General features: G+C 44.0%; 1 protein-coding gene across 2 annotated transcripts in view; it reads right to left on the reverse strand.

Annotated features, from left to right (window-relative positions):
* LOC120927944 (phosphatidylinositol glycan anchor biosynthesis class P) overlaps window positions 1–18542 on the reverse strand; it is a 68132-nt gene that overhangs the window by 12506 nt on the left and 37084 nt on the right. For both annotated transcript variants that reach the window (XM_040338964.1, XM_040338965.1), the window contains 2 exons: window positions 9057–9146; window positions 2594–2666 (listed from right to left, as the gene is read on the reverse strand). In XM_040338964.1, the coding sequence (XP_040194898.1) occupies window positions 2594–2666; window positions 9057–9138 (155 nt within the window). In that variant the 5' untranslated portion in view covers window positions 9139–9146. The remainder of the gene's footprint in view (window positions 1–2593; window positions 2667–9056; window positions 9147–18542) is intronic.

Raw genomic sequence — 18542 nt, forward strand, 5'->3', positions numbered from 1 at the left:
GAGGAAGCAGCGACTTTAGAAAAATGGACGCCCGCGACCCGACAGGTACACCGACTCGAGTATAAGCCGAGGGGGCTATTTTCAGCCCTTAAAAAAGGGCTGAAAAACGTGGCTTATACTCGAGTATATACGGTAAGTATTTTAAATACATTTTTGCAGTATTTGTGCTTTACATAATTTATTGTTAATTGACTGGCAATATACCTTTAAACTTGCCTGTAAATGTAAATACTCTAGGAAGCAGTGCCGGGACAAGGTCACCTGGAGCCCAGGGAGAACATGTCAAACTGCGCCCCACCCCCCTCCCCAAGATGTATGAGCGTTATGTGTCAGCAAAAAGCCCCCCCCCCCCCCCCCTAAAAAAAAGTCGGCACTAATCAGCAGTACAAATCCACCCTCTGCTGAAATCCCCACTCCCAGCACAAATCTCTGCCCCCTCCATCCCCCCAGCACAAATGCCTAGCCCAAAAAAAATAAAAAAATCACCACTCCAAACACAAATCTTTCACACCTCCAATGTGCCCCCCAAGTACACATTCTCTCCCCCCCTTCTCCAAATCCCCCTCCCAGCACAAGTATTCTACCCCCATCCATCCACTCGTAGCACAAACACCACCGAATCATCCCTACTAGCACAAATCCCCCCCCCCAAATAACAAACATGCTATACTTACCTGCTCTGTGTAGTGGTTTTGCCCATATCCTCCTCTTCTCTGTTCCCTCTTCAGTGTTCCTGGTCCCTCCCTCTCATCGAGTGCCACCACAGCAAGCAGCTTGCTATTGGGGCGCCTGAGCCAAGCCACAGCTCCCTATGTCCATTCAGACACGGAGCTGCGTTTTGGCCCTGTCCCCTCTCTCTCCTGATTGGCTAACTGACTTTGATTGACAGCAGTGGTAGCCAACGGCGCCGCTGCTGTGTCTCGGCCAATCGGAAGGGAGAATCCCAGATGGCCAAGGCACTCGTGGACATCGCTGGATTGAGATGGGGCTCAGGTAATTATTAGGGGGGCTGTTCCACATGGAAGGCTTTTTATGTTAATCCATAGAATGCAAAAAGATAAAAAAACCTTCACCCTTTACAACGCCTTTAAATGACTGTCTGTACTGGCTTAAAGGGGTTGTAAAGGTTTGTTTTTTATTTTCTGAATAGGTTCCTTTAAGCTAGTGCATTGTTGGTTCACTTACCTTTTCCTTCCATTTCCCTTCTAAATGTTTTTTTTCTTTGTCTGAATTTCTCACTTCCTTTTTCTTCTCAGTAAGCTTTCCACTATCATCAACCGAGTGGTGATTAGTCAGCCAGAACAGCTTACTGAACAGCTTACTGAGGAGGAACAGGAAGTGAGAAATTCAGACAAAGAAAAAAAACATTTAGAAGGGAAATCGAAGGAAAAGGTAAGTGAACCAACAATGCACTACCTTAAAGGAACCTATTTAGAAAAACAAACCTTTACAACCCCTTTAACTACTTGCCGACCAGCCGCCGTCATTCTACGGCGGCAGGTCGGCTCTCCTGGGCGAGAGCCTGTAGCTCTACGTCGGCTCTCTTAGCGGCCACTAGGGGCGCGTGCACGCCGCTGAAGGCGGTCGTCCGTGACTCCCGTGCGGGTGCCCGGCGGCATTGATCGCCGCCGGGCACACGCGATCGCTCGTTACAGAGCGGGGACTGGGAGCTGTGTGTGTAAACACACAGCTCCCGGTCCTGTCAGGGGGGGAAATGCTGATCCTCTGTTCATACAATGTATGAACAGAAGATCAGTGTTTCTCCTAGTGAGGCCACTCCCCCCACAGTAAGAACACACCCAGGGAACATACTTAACCCCTTCCCCGCCCCCTAGTGTTAACACCTTCACTGTCAGTGGCATTTTTATAGTAATCCAATGCATTTTTATAGCACTGATCGCTATAAAAATGCCAATGGTCCCAAAAATGTGTCAAAAGTGTCCGAAGTGTCCGCCATAATGTCGCAGTACCGGGAAAAAAAATCGCTGATTGCCGCCATTACTAGTAAAAAAAATATATTAATAAAAATGACATAAAAATACCCCCTATTTTGTAAATGCTATAACTTTTGCGCAAACCAATCAATAAACGCTTATTGCGATATTTTTGGGGGATATTTATTATGGTAAAAAGCAAAAAATATTTTTTCAAAATTGTCGCTCTATTTTTGTTTATAGCGCAAAAACGAAAAACCGCAGAGGTGATCAAATACCACCAAAAGAAAGCTCTATTTGTGGGGAAAAAAGGACGACAATTTTGTTTGGGAGCCACGTCGCACGACCGCACAATTGTCAGTTAAAGCGACACAGTGCCGAATCGCAAAAAGTGCTCTGGTCTTTGACCAGCAGTATGGTCCGGGGCTTAAGTGGTTAATAACAATACCCTTAATTTAGAAAATAATCATTTTATGCAGTATTACAAGGCTGCTTTAGCCTTATGAGCTAAAAGGGGACCCCATTGCATCCAGACCTATATATGTACATACAACAAACCTATTTCAGAGTTAGACGTAATGTCATTTTCATATTCTGAATTGACCATTTTGCCTCCCTCTATTCTTATAAACATACTAACACTTTAAATTAGTACTCACTTTTGAGGCCAGTAGGTCAGTCCTAAAGAGTGTAACCATGATTCAGGAACAAAAGCCCAGGTCAGATACAAGACTGAAAAACAATGTGAAACACAAATAGTCAGATTGGTTACAGAATAATTTATTGATTATTTGTACAACCCAAAAATTTGCTTTTTAATGTCCTTATTTCTTCTGAGAAATCCTCACTTCCTGTTCTTCTGTCTGTAACTCCACTTGGTGTGGAGAAAGCCTCTTGAGGGGGGAGGGGGCGAGCAGGAGTGTCAGGACGCCCACTAACACAAAGATTCTTTCTCTATCTGCAAAGTAGAGAGTGTCCTGACCCTCCTGCTCGCCCCCTCAAGAGGCTTTCTCCACACCAGGTAGAAAGCCTTAAATTACTGTGTGGAGTTACAGACAGAAGAACAGGAAGTGAGGATTTCTCAGAAGAAATAAGAACAATTAAAACCAAAATGGAAGGATGAGGTAAGTGAAGGAGGACTGCACTAAGGTAAAGGAAGCTGTTTAGGGATTTTTTTTTACCTTCACAACCCCTTAAGCCAAAACTTTTAAATTTGTTTTGGATAGTGCAGGAAAGAGTAAAAACCCTTGTCGTGTTTTTTTTTTTTTTACCATCTGTATGCCATTGGGAAGAATACCCTTACTTTCTTTCCCGCAGACACAATAGAAAATAAGAGGAAAACAGGTGTCCCCATTATGACGAGTACCTAGATTCGTCAGGTACCCGCTCCCACTTCCGCTGGAAACACCTTGGTGATTCCACAGGACAGTGTCCCTCCTCCTCGCTCGCAACCTCTAGGGACACGTTACAGGTCCAGAAGACTGCGGGACCATTTAAGAAGAGCAACGTGACTTGCGCATGAAGAGTGGAAAACCGGCTGTGAAGCTGCAAGGAGTTGTGGCTGGCTTCCTATACTAGAAATACCAGCGTCAGGGACCCAAAGACATGGAAAATAACTATCTTGGGTGATACCCTATTAGATTGCAGGGCCCTAATCCTCTTGTATTTTATTGTATTATAACGGTATTGGTTCCCTTTTATATTGTAAAGCGCTGCGTAAACTTTTGGTGCTATATAAATCCTGTATAATAATAATAATAATAATAAAGAAGATATATATATTATATTAATTGTCGGCAGCTACAGTATTTGTATTTCTTTTTCTATAGACTGAAGAACTGCTTGAAATAGTTATTTGAAGACAAACAGAAATGACTGAGAAGTACCTGCCACCTAGTGGTTAAACTATGCTTTTTATGTTCAAAAACATTGCAGGTCATAAAAATATACAATATACACTACAAGGCCAAACATTTGTGAACACCTGACCATCAAACCTACTTTATGGCTAAAAGTACTGGACGCCTCTTCAAAATGATTGAGCTTGGGTGTTATAAGTGAAGGGTACTCTTAACCACTCTTAACCACTTAAGCCCCGGACCTTTAGGCAGCTAAATGCCCAGGCCAGGTTTTGCGATTCGGCACTGCGTCGCTTTAACAGACAATTGCGCGGTCGTGCGACGTGGCTCCCAAACAAAATTGGCGTCCTTTTTTCCCCACAAATAGAGCTTTCTTTTGGTGGTATTTGATCACCTCTGCGGTTTTTATTTTTTGCGCTATAAACAAAAATAGAGCGACAATTTTGAAAAAAAATCAATATTTTTTACTTTTTTTCTATAATAAATATCCCCCAAAAACATATATAAAATTATTTTTTTCCTCAGTTTAGGCCGATACATATTCTTCTACCTATTTTTGGTAAAAAAAATCGCAATAAGTGTTTATCGATTGGTTTGCGCAAAATATATAGCGTTTACAAAATAGGGGATAGATTTATTGAATTTTTATAAAAAAAAATTTTTTTTACTACTATTGGCGGCGATCAGCGATTTTTTTCGTGACTGCAACATTATGGCGGACACTTCGGACAATTTTGACACATTTTTGGGACCATTGTCATTTTCACCGAAAAAAATGCATTTAAATTGCATTGTTTATTGTGAAAATGACAGTTGCAGTTTGGGAGTTAACCACAGGGGGCGCTGTAGGAGTTAGGGTTCACCTAGTGTGTGTTTACAACTGTAGGGGGGTGCGGCTGTAGGAGTGACGTCATCGATCAAGTCTCCCTATAAAAAGGATCACTCGATCGATACGCCGCCACAGTGAAGCACGGGGAAGCCATGTTTACATACGGCTCTCCCCGTTCTTCAGCTCCGGGGAGCGATCGCGACGGAGCGGCTATAAACGAATAGCCGCGCCGTCGTCCCGGATCGCTCCCTGCGGGAATCCGCCCGCCGCACGCAGCGGGGGGGTCCCGATCGGACCCCCCACCCGCTAGAAGGCAAGGACGTATATATACGCCCATCTGCCTGTCCGTGCCATTTTGTGGACGTAAATAGTCGTGTGGCGGGCGTTAAGTGGTTAATTAGGGTTACCAGACATCCCTGGTTTCCGGGGACAGTCCCTGGATTGAGGACACTGTGCCCGAACCAAGACAGTGCTGGGGCTCCCGCTGCTGTCAATCAAACCCAGTGACACGGGAGCCAGGGGCAGGGCCAAGTCCTACTGTCTGTGTCAATGGACGCAGCAGCAGGACTCGGGAGCACGCCCGCACGGGTGGCCCCATGGAAATCGGCTCTCCGTGGGGGCACCCAATGAAGAGGAGGAGCCAGGAGTGCAGCTGGGGGACCCCAGAAAAGGAAGATTGGGGCCCTTCTGTGCAAAGTGATTGCACAGAGCAGGTAAGTATAACTTTTGTTATGTATTAAAAAAATAATAAAAACCCTTAGGCCCCATGCACACGAGAAGCAAATGCAAACACATGTAAACTCAAGTTTTCAAAGGCAAAAACCGGCGTTTAAAACGTTTCGCTGCGTTTTGCCACGTTTAGCGGAGTTTTACCGCGTTTGCGGCTATCAGCGTTCATAACAAAGACATTGTAGACCCTCCCAAAGCTTTGAAATGCAAAAACGTTTGCGTCTGAACCCAAAATTTTGCGTCTGAAAAAACGAGCCTAAACCCAACTGCTTTAAAACGCAAAAAAACATGAATGTGTGCATGGACACATAGGATAACATTAAATGGGTTCAGGGGCAGTTGAAAAAAATGCCCAAATGCCTCTGAACTCGAGTTTACCAGCGTCTCGTGTGCATGGGGCCTTACAATCACTTTAGGCCCCGTTCAGGTCCCCCTGTCAGTTTTGTCGGCGGACCTGAACGGCCGCTCCATGCAATCCTATGGAGCGTCGGATGTCAGCGGAGACATGTCCGCTGACATCCGACCCGATCCACCAAAATCCGACGTATGGCGATACGTCCCCATCCGTCCATGGCGGATCGGATGAGATCTGATGAAAACGGACATGCTTTCATCACCGTTTTCATCAGATCTCTCCATAGGAGACAGCGGTGCCCGAAAAGCCCTCCCCGCTCAGTGAGCAGAGAGGAACTGGTCATCCGCCAGCTCAGCGGAGAGATATCCCACTGAGCTGGCGGACTCCGTAGCAATGGAGTTCACCTCATGTGAAAGAGGCCTTAAGGTCCAAAAAGCTTTTCATACTGGTTTTACATCAAAATAAGAAGACATAAAAACATCCAATGTGTTTTGGGGTCTCAAAAGTCTGACTTCTATAATCATCTTCAGATCAGACATTTTTTCACATCCCTATATTCCATTAATGCCAGACCACATTTCTCAACCTATAAATCAATTTGTTATGCCTCCTCTTTGCTCCACTGCCAAAGGTTCCAGCCCCTACTCAAAAACCAGCACATACACTTTTCAGCGCCATTCTATGGGATATCACACTTTGAATGAAAATTGCGCGGTCATGCTACATTGTACCCGAACTAAAAAAAAAAAAATTTCTTCCCACAAATAGAGCTTTCTTTTGGTGGTATTTGATCACCTCTGGGGTTTTTATTTTTTGCTAAACAAACTAAAAAAGACCAAAATGTTTGATAAAAAAAAGTTTTTCTTAGTTTCTGTCATAAAATTTTGTTTTCCCCTTCACTGATGGGCACTGATGAGTATGCACCGATATGTAGAATTGATGGACACTGATAGGCGGCACAGATATGCAGCACTCATGGGCACTGACAGGCGGCACTGATGGGTTCTGACAGGCAGCACTGATGGGCACTGACAGGAGGCTGTGATGGGCACTGATAGGTAATACTGATTGGCACGGATGATGAGGTACTGATTGGTTACTGAGGGTGTTACTGCTGAGCACTGATTGGCACTGTGGTGGGCTCTGATTGGCACTTTATTGGGCACTGGCAGTGGGGTTATAATGGGGCACTGATTGGCAGCTTATTTTTACAATTGATGGGGGCTGTGCTGATAATCAATGTGCTGATTATCAGCACAGACCCCCCCTCTGACAGGGAGAGACGCTGATCGGCTTTCCCTGTCAGCGCAAACCGAGGAATGCCGTTTACCGGCACTTCCTGGTTCACGCTGTGATTGGTCACAGCTGATCACATGGTAAGAAGCCTCTGTCAGAGGCTTACTACCATGATCGGAGAAGCGGTGTGTCAGACTCACATGCCGCACGCCGGAATGTTATCCTGCTAGATGTCATATGACGCCCAGTCAGGATAACAGAACCACTTCCTAGCCATCATTCTGCATACGGTGGTTGGGAATTAGACATGTGCACTGGCAAAAAAATCGTTTTTTTTCGTTTGTTATTTTTTTTTATTTTTTTTTTTGGAAATTCTGGAAAATCAAAAAAAAATATTTTTCGTTTTTGTTTCATTCGTTTTTTTTTTTTTTTTGGAAATTCAGGAAAATCGGATTTTTTTTTTTCCGTTTTATTAGTTTTTTTGCTTTTTTCGGAAATTCGGGAAATGCGAAAATTCGGAATTTCGGATTTCTGAAAAAGCAAAAAACGAATAAAACGAAAAAAAACGAAATTTCCGAAAAAAACACGAAAATTCGAAATTGAAAATTCGGAAATGTAAAAATTCGGAAATTAAAAATTCAGAAATTCGGGAATTAAAAGATTCGGAAACACGAAATTCTGGAAGTCCGAAAATTCGGAAATAAAAAATTTGTTAAAAACGAAAATTCGAAATTAATGAATTTCAGAATTTTCGTTAAAAAACGAATTAGAAACTAAACGAATTGCACATGTCTAGTGGGAATTGGTTAAACTAATGAAACAAAATATTAGAATGAATAGCATATGAATAGTGTAGGACCCACTGATAATGGGGTACTTTGACGCAGTAAGTGGCCTTAAGCACCATATAGCCATATGATGTGACTAAATCCCCATATGTTTTGAAAATGTTCAGGTGTTTTAAATAGCCTTGCAGGAGTTAAATGTCATTTTTGTATGTGTGCGATGTAATAATTTGTTCTGTTTGTATGGTCTTATGGCTGCACCATCTTTAATGCATTTTTTAGGGTGTGCCCCCCAAGTATTTGTTTGGTAAACTAACGGAGCGCATTCATCACACAATATTTGACACTATGCATATCTTTGGATTCATGTGTTTTAATCGTGACAAAATATTGTAGGTAGGTTGTCCCACCCCTGTATATATATAAAAAAAAAAAAACAATACCCCCTGAAATGGGACTTTAAATGGCAACAATACTACAAAAAACTATTGTAGTATTGTTGCCATTTAAAGTCCCATTTCAGGGGGTATTCCTTTTTTTCTATGCATATCATTAATCAGAAGTGGCCATCTTTTGGTCTTTTCTTTGGAAACTCACAATAGTATTTAGATACCCTACTTGGTGAGAAATGTTATGTTATGTATCAAAACAATAAAAAAGATTCTTTCTTTCGATTAATTGTCGGCAGTTACAGTATTTGTATTTATTTTTCTATAGAGTAAATTAATTACATTAGGAGGCAGCTAATGGGGTAATAACACTTGGGCGTGTACAAACCACAATGTACATGGAGTCCCCTTGTAGTTGGATCTTTAGCTCTTGGTGCTGGTGATTTGGTGCTGTTACTTTTTTGGAGAAGAATGGAAATTCTGTATGGGTTCTCCCTGCACAGGAAGTATTCTGCTCACCTGCTCAGTGCTGGGACAAGGTCCTTTAATGCCCAAGGTGAAAAAGCCAAAGTGCATACATGTTGTAAGCTACCAGCATAGGTTGCAGCTTCCCCAAACCAATATCCTCCACTCCAGGGCCACAATCATGGGGGGGTACAGCCCATACAGATGTAAGGGGCCCGGGAGTCCTGAGGGGCCTGGGCTTCCAGAGGGACCAGGCCCCTCACAAGTTGGCACCTCCCCTTTGTTCTTTTCCGTCCCCTACACTAGTCCCAACTCACGCTGGGTTGCCTGCTGCTCTGGCTCCTGACTCCCAACCAGTGGTGTAGTATGCAGTGGTAGCTAGTAACACCCCCTCCCTGTCCCTCCCTCCCAACTTTTTAGAGTTCTATAGATCTGTAATAATCAGATATTGCATCACCGGGAATATTATACTTACTAAATCCACACTGAGAAGCCAAGTAAAGGACAAAGCCATAAATGGCTCTCTCCGGAAGAGGAGACGGAGAATTCTCCACCATTCTGTTACCTATAATAAACAAAGCAGTATATAAATTATTGCCAGTACTGAGCGGGAGAGAGGTATGATCATCAATATGCACATCATTCATTAAAGTGTTTTAACCACTTAAGACCCGGACCAAAAGGCAGGTAAAGGACCTTGGCAGTTTTTGAGATTCAGCATTGCGTCGCTTTAACTGACAATTGCGCGGTCGTGCGACGTGGCTCCCAAACAAAATTGGCGTCCTTTATTTCCTACAAATAGAAATTTCTTTTGGTGGTATTTTTTGCGCTATAAACAAAAATAGAGCGACAATTGTGAAAAAAATGCAATATATTTTACTTTTTGCTATAAATAAATATCCCCCAAAAAGATATAAAAAAAATTTTTCCCCTCAGTTTAGACCGATACGTATTCTTCTACATATTTTGGTAAAAAAAAAATCGCAATAAGCGTTTATCGATTGGTTTACGCAAAATTTATAGCGTTTACAAAATAGGGGATAGTTTTATTGCATTTTTATAATTTTTTCTTTTTTTACTACTAATGGCGGCGATCAGTGTTTTTTTCCGTGACTGCAACATTATGGCGGACACATCGGACAATTTTGACACATTTTTGTGACCATTGTCATTTTCACAGCAAAAAATGCTATAAAAATGCATTGTTTACTATGAAAATGACAATTGCAGTTTGGGAGTTAACCACTAGGGGGTGCTGAAGGGGTTAAGTGTGACCTCATATGTGTTTCTAACTGTAGGGGGGTGGGGCTAGACGTGTGACATCATTGATCGTCTTTCCCTATATCAGGGAACAGACGATCAATGACGGCGCCACAGTGAAGAACGGGGAAGGTGTGTTTACACACAGCTCTCCCCGTTCTTCAGCTCCAAGGACCGATCGCGGGACTCCGGCGGCGATCGGGTCCTCGGGTCCCGCGGCTTCGGACCGGGCCGCGGGTGCATGCCCACGGCTGGGCACTTAAAGAGGACGTACAGGTACGTGCTTGTGCCCAGCCGTGCCATTCTGCCGACGTATATGTGCAGGAGGTGGTCCTTAAGTGGTTAAGAAACTGTCTATGCTAAAGGCATCCTGGTCTTCTGGGATCTCTCAGCGGTTGTCTCGTCTCCTCCCCGCATCAGCTAACCTCCTTCAAGGGAAGTGCTCCCCCAAGGGGGTTAGCCATAGTCGCCGTCTGTATCACAAGGCCCTGCCCCCCGGCGCGCCGCATCATTGCATGTGATTGACAGCAGCGTGAGCCAATGGCTGCGCTGCTATCAATCTAGCAAATCTAGCCAATTGACGGCTAGACTCCGAGGAGAAGAGGACACCGGGGTACGCGCACAGCAGGTAAGTAAAACGGGGGGGCTGGGGGGGCCGTCATTGCCAGTTTTTTTTTCACCTTAATGCATAGGATGCAAAAAAACGAACCTTTACAACCCCTTTAAGCTGGACACTTGCCTTATGACCACTTTCGTGATGAAATATTGAACACCTTTAAATAAACCGGATTTTCTCTGTTTTTAACATTATTTTCATTAAATTTATATCATTTTAACTGCTTGCCGACTGCCCACCGCAGTGGTCAGGTCGGCTCTACTGTGCAAAATAACGTAATATAACGTGATTTTGCTTTGCGGCCACTACGGGCGCGCGCCCCCTGCTCGCTCCTAGTGCTGATGCGAGTGCTCGGCAGGCGCGATCACCGCCGGGCACCTGCGATCGCTCGTGACAGAGCGAGAACAATGTATGAACAGCGATAAGTCATTTCCCCCTAGTCAGTCCCACCCCCCTTCAGTTAGAACACACTTTAGGGAACATAATTAAACCCTTGATCGCCCCCTCGTGTTAACCCCTTCCCTGCCAGTGACATTTTTACAATAATCAATGCAACTTTATGGCACTGATCGCTATAAAAATGCAAATTGTCCCAAAAATGTGTCCGATGTGTCCGCCATAAGGTCGCAGTACCGATAAAAATCGCAGATCGCCGCCATTACTAGTAAAAAAAAATATTAATAAAAAATGCCATAAAACTATCCCCTATTTTGTGGACACTATAACTTTTGCGCAAACCAATCAAACGCTTATTGCAATTTTTTTTTAATGGAAAATAGGTAGAAGAATACGTATCGGCCTAAACTGAGGAAAAAAAAAAAAATTTTTATATATATTTTTGGGGGATATTTATTACAGCAAAAAGTAAAAAATATTATTTTTTTTCAAAATTGTCGCTCAATTTTTGTTTATAGCGCAAAAAATAAAAACCGCAGAGGTGATCAAATACCACCAAAAAAAAGCTCTATTTGTGAGAAAAAAAATACGTCAAATTTGTTTGAGAGCCATGTCAAACGACCGCGCAATTGTCAGTTAAAGTGGCGCAGCGCCGAATTGCAAAAAGTCGCCCAGTCATTGACAGGCAAAATGGATCGGGGCTGAAGTGGTTAACCACTTAACCCTTGGACCATATTGCTGGTCAAAGACCAGAGCACTTTTTGCGATTCGGCACTGCGTCGCTTTAACTGACAATTGCGCGGTCGTGCGACGTGGCTCCCAAACAAAATTTACATGCTTTTTTCCCACAAATAGAGCTTTCTTTTGGTGGTATTTGATCACCTCTGCGGTTTTTAGTTTTTGCGCTATAAACAAAAATAGAGCGACAATTTTGAAAAAAAATAATATTTTTTACTTTTTGCTGTAATAAATATCCCCAAAAAAATATAGAAAAAAAGTTTTTTTTCCTCAGTTTAGGCCGATACGTATTCTTCTACATATTTTTCATTAAAAAAAAAATTGCAATAAGCGTTTATTGATTGGTTTGCGCAAAAGTTATAGCGTTTACAAATTAGGGGGTATATTTATGGCATTTTTATTAATATTTTTTTTTTACTAGTAATGGCGGCGATCTGCGATTTTTTTTCGGTACTGCGACATTATGGCGGACACTTTTGACACATTTTTGGGACCATTGGCATTTTTATAGCGATCAGTGCTATAAAAATGCATTGATTACTATAAAAATGCCACTGGCAGTGAAGGGGTTAACACTAGGGGGCGGGGAAGGGGTTAAGTATGTCCCTGGGTGTGTTCTAACTGTAGGGGGGAGTGGCTTCACTAGGGGAAATCACTGATCTTCTGTTCATACATTGTATGAACAGAGGATCAGCATTTCCCCCCTGACAGGACCGGGAGCTGTGTGTTTACACACACAGCTCCCGGTCCCCGCTCTATAATGAGTGATCACGGGTGCCCGGGGACGATTGCGCCCGCCGGGCATGCATTTGGGGGCGAGCGGGGAGCGCGCCTCCGGCGGCACGTGCGCGCCCCTAGTGGCCTGCGAGAGAGCCGACGTAGAGCTATGGGCTCTGGTGCAGGGGAGCCGACCTGCTGCCGTAAAACTACGGCGGCAGGTCGGCAAGTAGTTAAAGGGTTACTAAAGGAAATTTTTTTTTTTAAATAACAAACATATCATACTTACCTCCACTGTGCAGTTAGTTTTGCACAGAGTGGCCCCAATCCACGTCTTCTGGGGTCCCTCGGCGGCTGTCTCTGGTCCTCCCCGCAATTAGTCACCACAGTCATGAGAGAGCTCGCATGGTGGTCACTAATTGTGGGCGCGCTCCCGTGATACAGCGAGCGGCCATAGCCGCTCACTGTATCACTCGGCCCCGCCCCTCGGCGCGCCGCGTCACTGGATGTGATTGACAGCAGCGCCAGCAAATGGCTGCGCTGCTCTCAATCCGCTCTAGCCAATCAGCGGCCAGGCTGAGCGGCGAAGTGGATATCGGGACCGCGCGGGACTTTCAAAGGGGTCAGGTAAGTATAACGGGGGCGGCAGCATGAGATGTTTTTTCACCTTAATGCATAGATTGCATTAAGGTGAAAAAACTTTTTCCTTTACAACTCCTTTAAATACATGCTTCTCATTATTATTTGTAAGCACCGTAAAAATTCCCTCTTTTCTTCCCACTTTACAAACCCGTTATATTTGTAAAGGTGTAGAAATCTTATCTAACTAATTTTACAAGTATCTTTTTCTGCTCTGCGAACGCGCCCAGCCAGTGCACAGGCACTATTAGAGGCAGTGACCTCATATGATGATGTAATGAAATGTTATCTACATCTTCTATCCAGGTTACATTGTTTTATGTCAAAAATTCCCATAGGATATTGAAAAATAGATGATGGTATCAGCAGGAAAGCATAAGCAGCCAAAATGGAAATCCAGAGGTGCTTCAAATGACTGTTGGACTTTGCTTTGCTCTCCAGTCAAGTGTAACTAAACAAACACATTCTTAGATTATCTACAAGGTAGTGATGGCTGATAGCAGAGAGACTGAGGACAGCACAGGGGCATGGAGTCAGTCAAAGTTCACAGCAATATATCAGCAGTTTAGGCAAAGAAAGAAATGGCCGATGGGAGGTCAGAGGGCGGCTGGAGATGGCACAACCTAAATAGATTACAAGCAGATACTGTACATAGCAGAAGAGTGCTGCAACATCTTTTATCTCTCCTTTCTGTCTGACTTGGGGCAATGGCCGGTACACACAATGAGATTATTGGACGAATGATCGTCCGTTTGTTTTTTGCATGCTAATCTCAGATCTAATCTGATGAGTTAACCAAAGTCGCGAAAATTCCCGTACGACTGAATAAAAATTTGCAAGTGACATCGTGTTGTAATGCATTTGTATTGCGCTTTCAAATGATAAAAGGGGGGGAGGTTTTGGGACTTTAAATGAGATGCGTTTTTAGCAATATGCGATTAAGTATATATATATGGAATATAAAAAATGTTTCCATAACTTTGAGCCTGGCTATTATGGAAACATTTTTTATATTTCATATATATATACTTAAAGGGTCACTAAAGGAAAAAGTTTTTTTAGCTGAAATGACTGTTTACAGGGCATAGAGACATAATAGTTAACTGATTCCTTTTAAAAATGATTAAAAATAGATAAAAAACAATCATATAATGTGCCTGCAGTGTAGTTTCGTTTTTGCTGTTGTTTGCTGGTTCTCTGATGTACAGAGAGCCACTAGAGGGCAGTCAGCCAATAGAGAGCAGTGATACTTTGTCTAAAACTCCTCAGCACCAATCCAGTTTCGTTTTACACACACCTCCTTGATTAGTGACCACCGTGAGAAATCTCCCAGCACTGTGGTTATCAGGAAACAGGCAACCAGGATGTGTCCAGAACAGAGAGGAATTACAGCAACATCAAAGCAAAAACGAACAATGAGGACATGAAACCAGGACTGCAGCAAGGTAAAGGAAGCTATTTAGCTAAAAAAAAAAATTCCTTTAGTGACCCTTTAATCGCACACTGCTAAAAACGCATCTCATTTAAAGTCCCAAAACCCTTTTATCCATTTACAGGGATTGAGGCCTGTGGTAGTTCCTATCATATGCCTCATCTAAAGTCCCACCCTATCCCCCCCCCCCCCTTTTTGGCATTTTTAAATGATAGCTGTGCTGATTAAACGAAAATCGTACGATCTGACCCCCTTCCGCCCCATGCCAATTTTCAGTGTCACGCTTTGAATGACAATTGCGCGGTCGTGCGACGTGGCTCCCAAACAAAATTGACATCCTTTTTTTCCCACAAATAGAGCTATAAAAAAAAAAAGACTGTCAATTTTGAAAAAAACAAAACAATATTTTTTACTTTTTGCTATTATAAATATCCCAATTTTTTTTTTTTTTTAAAAGATTTTTTCCTCAGTTTAGGCCTATACATATTCTTCTACATATTTTTGGTAAAAAAATAGCAATAAGCGTATATTGATTGGTTTGTGCCTACAAAATAGGGGATAGATTTATGACATTTTTTTTTTTTTTTTTTTTAATAGTAATGGCGGTTATCTGCGATTCTTGTCAGTACTGCGATATTGCGGCGGACAGATCGGACACTTTTGACACTATTTTGGGACCATTCACATTTATACAGCGGACAGTGCTATAAATAAGCACCGATTACTGTATAAATGTGACTGGCAGTAAAGGGGTTAACACCAGGGGCGATCAAGGGGTTAAATATGTTCCCTAGGAAGTGATTCTAACTGTAGGAGGAGGGGACTGACTGGGGGAGGTGACCGATCTGTGTCCCTATGTACAAGGGACACATCATTGGTCTCCTCTCCCCAAAAGGACATGGATCTCTGTGTTTACACACAGAGATCCACATCCCTGGCTCTGGGACGAGCAATCGCGGGTGCCCGACGGACAACGCAGCCGCCGGGCACGCACATCGGGTCCTCAGTGATGTGGTGAGTGCACGCTCTCCGCACTGCAGGAATCCCAGGACATCATATGACGGCCGCCCGGAGGGACGATGCACCGGGCGGGAAGTGGTTAGGGCCCTTTTCAGGCTGACAGACTGATCGGGTCCACCGGTCCATTTTTCAGGCAGACCCAATGGGACCATCCATTGCTCTCTATGAAGCGGTGGATGTCAACAGGCATGTGTCTGTTGATACCTGCCAACATCTAAACTGATCCTGTCTGCTAAAAACAGACGGATGGGGATCAGATGACAGTCAGTCCGATCCGTTTACATCTGACCACCCATAGAGGACAGAGGACCCATAGAGGACAGCGGGCTGTGTCTATTCTGCATCAGAGAGATCCCCTTCTGGGCTGGCAGATCCGCTGGCGGACCCAGCCAGTGTAAAAGGGGCCTAAGGCCATTTTCAATACATTTTAACCAATTCAAAGATTAACGGAGAAGTCCAGCCTGAGCTTGTTACGCTGGGCATCTCCTATGGGTCACAGGAGTGCAATTAGTTTTGCACTACTGTGACCCGTTTTCAGCAGAGAGCGGGCTGAAGTCCCCTCTCTGCTGACGTCAACATGCTCAGTCCAGGCACTGCATCATCCTGACAATAAAGTCTGGATCCACCAGGTGCCTGGACTCACACCCATCTCAGCCTCTCAGTGAGCTGATGAGAGCCTGAGACAGCCGCTGCCCACCCCTCCACAGCTCAGCGCTCCAATGAACGTGGAGGAACAGAGAGGAGACCTGCTGATTGACAGTCAGCAACTTTCCGCTCGGGGAGCTGAGAAAACAGAGCCATCGTCAATGTTCGATGGCTCGGTTCTCAGTGCAGAGATGCCGGGGGACAGATGCAGCATCGGTCCGATGCTGCATCCACCTAGGCAAGTATGACAAGTTAAAAAAATAAAAACATACTTCTTTTTTAAGCCAGGCCATAGATGATTCAAAGTATGGACAGGTTGATGGTACCCAATTGAATTGGGTATAACCAGCCTGTTTGATTTTTCATTTGATTATTGCCAGTGGTGATAGCTGCTAGCAATAATCACTGTGTGTTCTCCCGGCAGGGACGCCTCCCTCCCCCCCCCCCCCCCCCCCCCCCCCCCGCCACGAGAACACAATAGCTTCATGAGAGGGATTCCTTGATCAACACTCAGTGGGCCAGATTCAGATACAAGATACGCCGTCGTATCTCTGAGTGCGGGAGGTCGTATCTATGCGCCTGATTCAGAGAATCAGTTACACATAGATATCCCTAAGATCCGACAGGTGTAAGTGTCTTAGGCTGCATTTTCTGGCTGGCCGCTAGGTGGCGCTATGTTTAGGAATATGCAAATTAGTATTTACGCCGATTCAGAAACGAACGACCGCCCGGCGCTTTTTTTTTTATGTCGTTTGCGTTAGGCTTTTTCCGGCGTAAAGTTACCCCTGCTACATGAAGGGTATGTGCGGCGTATCCTATGTTAAGTATGGCCGTCGTTCCCGCGTCGAATTTTGAAAATTTTACGTCGTTTGCGTAAGTCGTTCGCGAATAGGGCTGGACGTCATTTACGTTCACGTCGATTCCAATACGTCCTTGCGGCGTACTTTGGCACAATGCACACTGGGATATTTTACGGACGGCGCATGCGCCGTTAAAAAAAAACGTAAAAAGCGCGGGGTCAAGTCAAATTTAAATACAACACGCCCCCAACATCCCCATTTGAATTACGCGGGCTTACGCCGCAACACATACGTTAATTCGCTGTAAATAAGGGCGCAAGTTCTTTCTGAATACAGAACTTGCGCCCAAAGTTACAGCAGCGTAATGTATCGGAGATACGTTACGCCGGAAGAAAGATACGCTCAGGTATCTGAATCCGGCCCACTGTGTTGATGGGGGGGAAATCAAGAAAAGTCTATGGCTGCCTATATTTTGGCTTCCTTTGTTTCTACTTTCACCCTATTCATATGCTAATTAAAATAAAAAAGATAAAAAAATAAAACAAACTTTTCTGGTTTTCATTACACACCTTATTTTGGACCCTAAGATGTCATCACTAGGTCTCTGTGCTTCTCGATCTAAAACCTCCCTTTTAGATTGTAAGCTCTAATGAGCAGGGCCCTTTGATTCCTCTTGTACCAAATTGTAATGCAACTGCAATGTCTGCCTTCAATTTGTTAACCACTTCCCGACCGCCGCATGTATATGTACGTCCACAGAATGGCACGTACAGGCACATGGGCGTACATGTACGTCCTTGCCTTCTAGCGGGTGGGGGGTCCGATCGGGACCCCCCCCCCCCCGCTACATGCGCCGGTCGGATTCCCGCGGGGAGCGATCCGGGACGACGGCGCGGCTATTCGTTTATAGCCGCTCCGTCGCGATCGCTCCCCGGAGCTGAAGAACGGAGAGAGCCGTATGTAAACACGGCTTCCCCGTGCTTCACTATGGCGGCGTATCGATCGAGTGATCCCTTTTATAGGGAGACTCGATCGATGACGTCAGTCCTACAGCCACACCCCCCTACAGTTGTAAACACACACTAAGTGAACACTAACTCCTACAGCGCCCCCTGTGGTTAACCCCCAAACTGCAACTGTCATTTTCACAATAAACAATGCAATATAAATGCATTTTTTGCTGTGAAAATGACAATGGTCCCAAAAATGTGTCAAAATTGTCCGAAGTGTCCGCCATAATGTTGCAGTCACGAAAAAAATCGCTGATCGCCGCCATTAGTAGTAAAAAAAAAAAAAAATTATAAAAATGCAATAAAACTATCCCCTATTTTGTAAACGCTATACATTTTGCGCAAACCAATCGATAAACGCCTATTGCGATTTTTTTTACCAAAAATAGGTAGAAGAATACGTATCGGCCTAAACTGAGGAAAAAAAAACATTTTTATATATGTTTTTGGGGGATATTTATTATAGCAAAAAGTAAAAAATATTGAATTTTTTTCAAAATTGTCGCTCTATTTTTGTATATAGCGCAAAAAATAAAAACTGCAGAGGTAATCAAATACCACCAAAAAAAAGCTCTATTTGTGGGGAAAAAAGGACACCAATTTTGTTTGGGAGCCACGTCGCACGACCGCGCAATTGTCTGTTAAAGCGACGCAGTGCCGAATCGCAAAACCTGGCCTGGGCATTAAG

This window comes from Rana temporaria, chromosome 2 (assembly GCF_905171775.1).
Source record: "Rana temporaria chromosome 2, aRanTem1.1, whole genome shotgun sequence".
NCBI classification, from domain to species: Eukaryota; Metazoa; Chordata; class Amphibia; order Anura; family Ranidae; genus Rana; species Rana temporaria.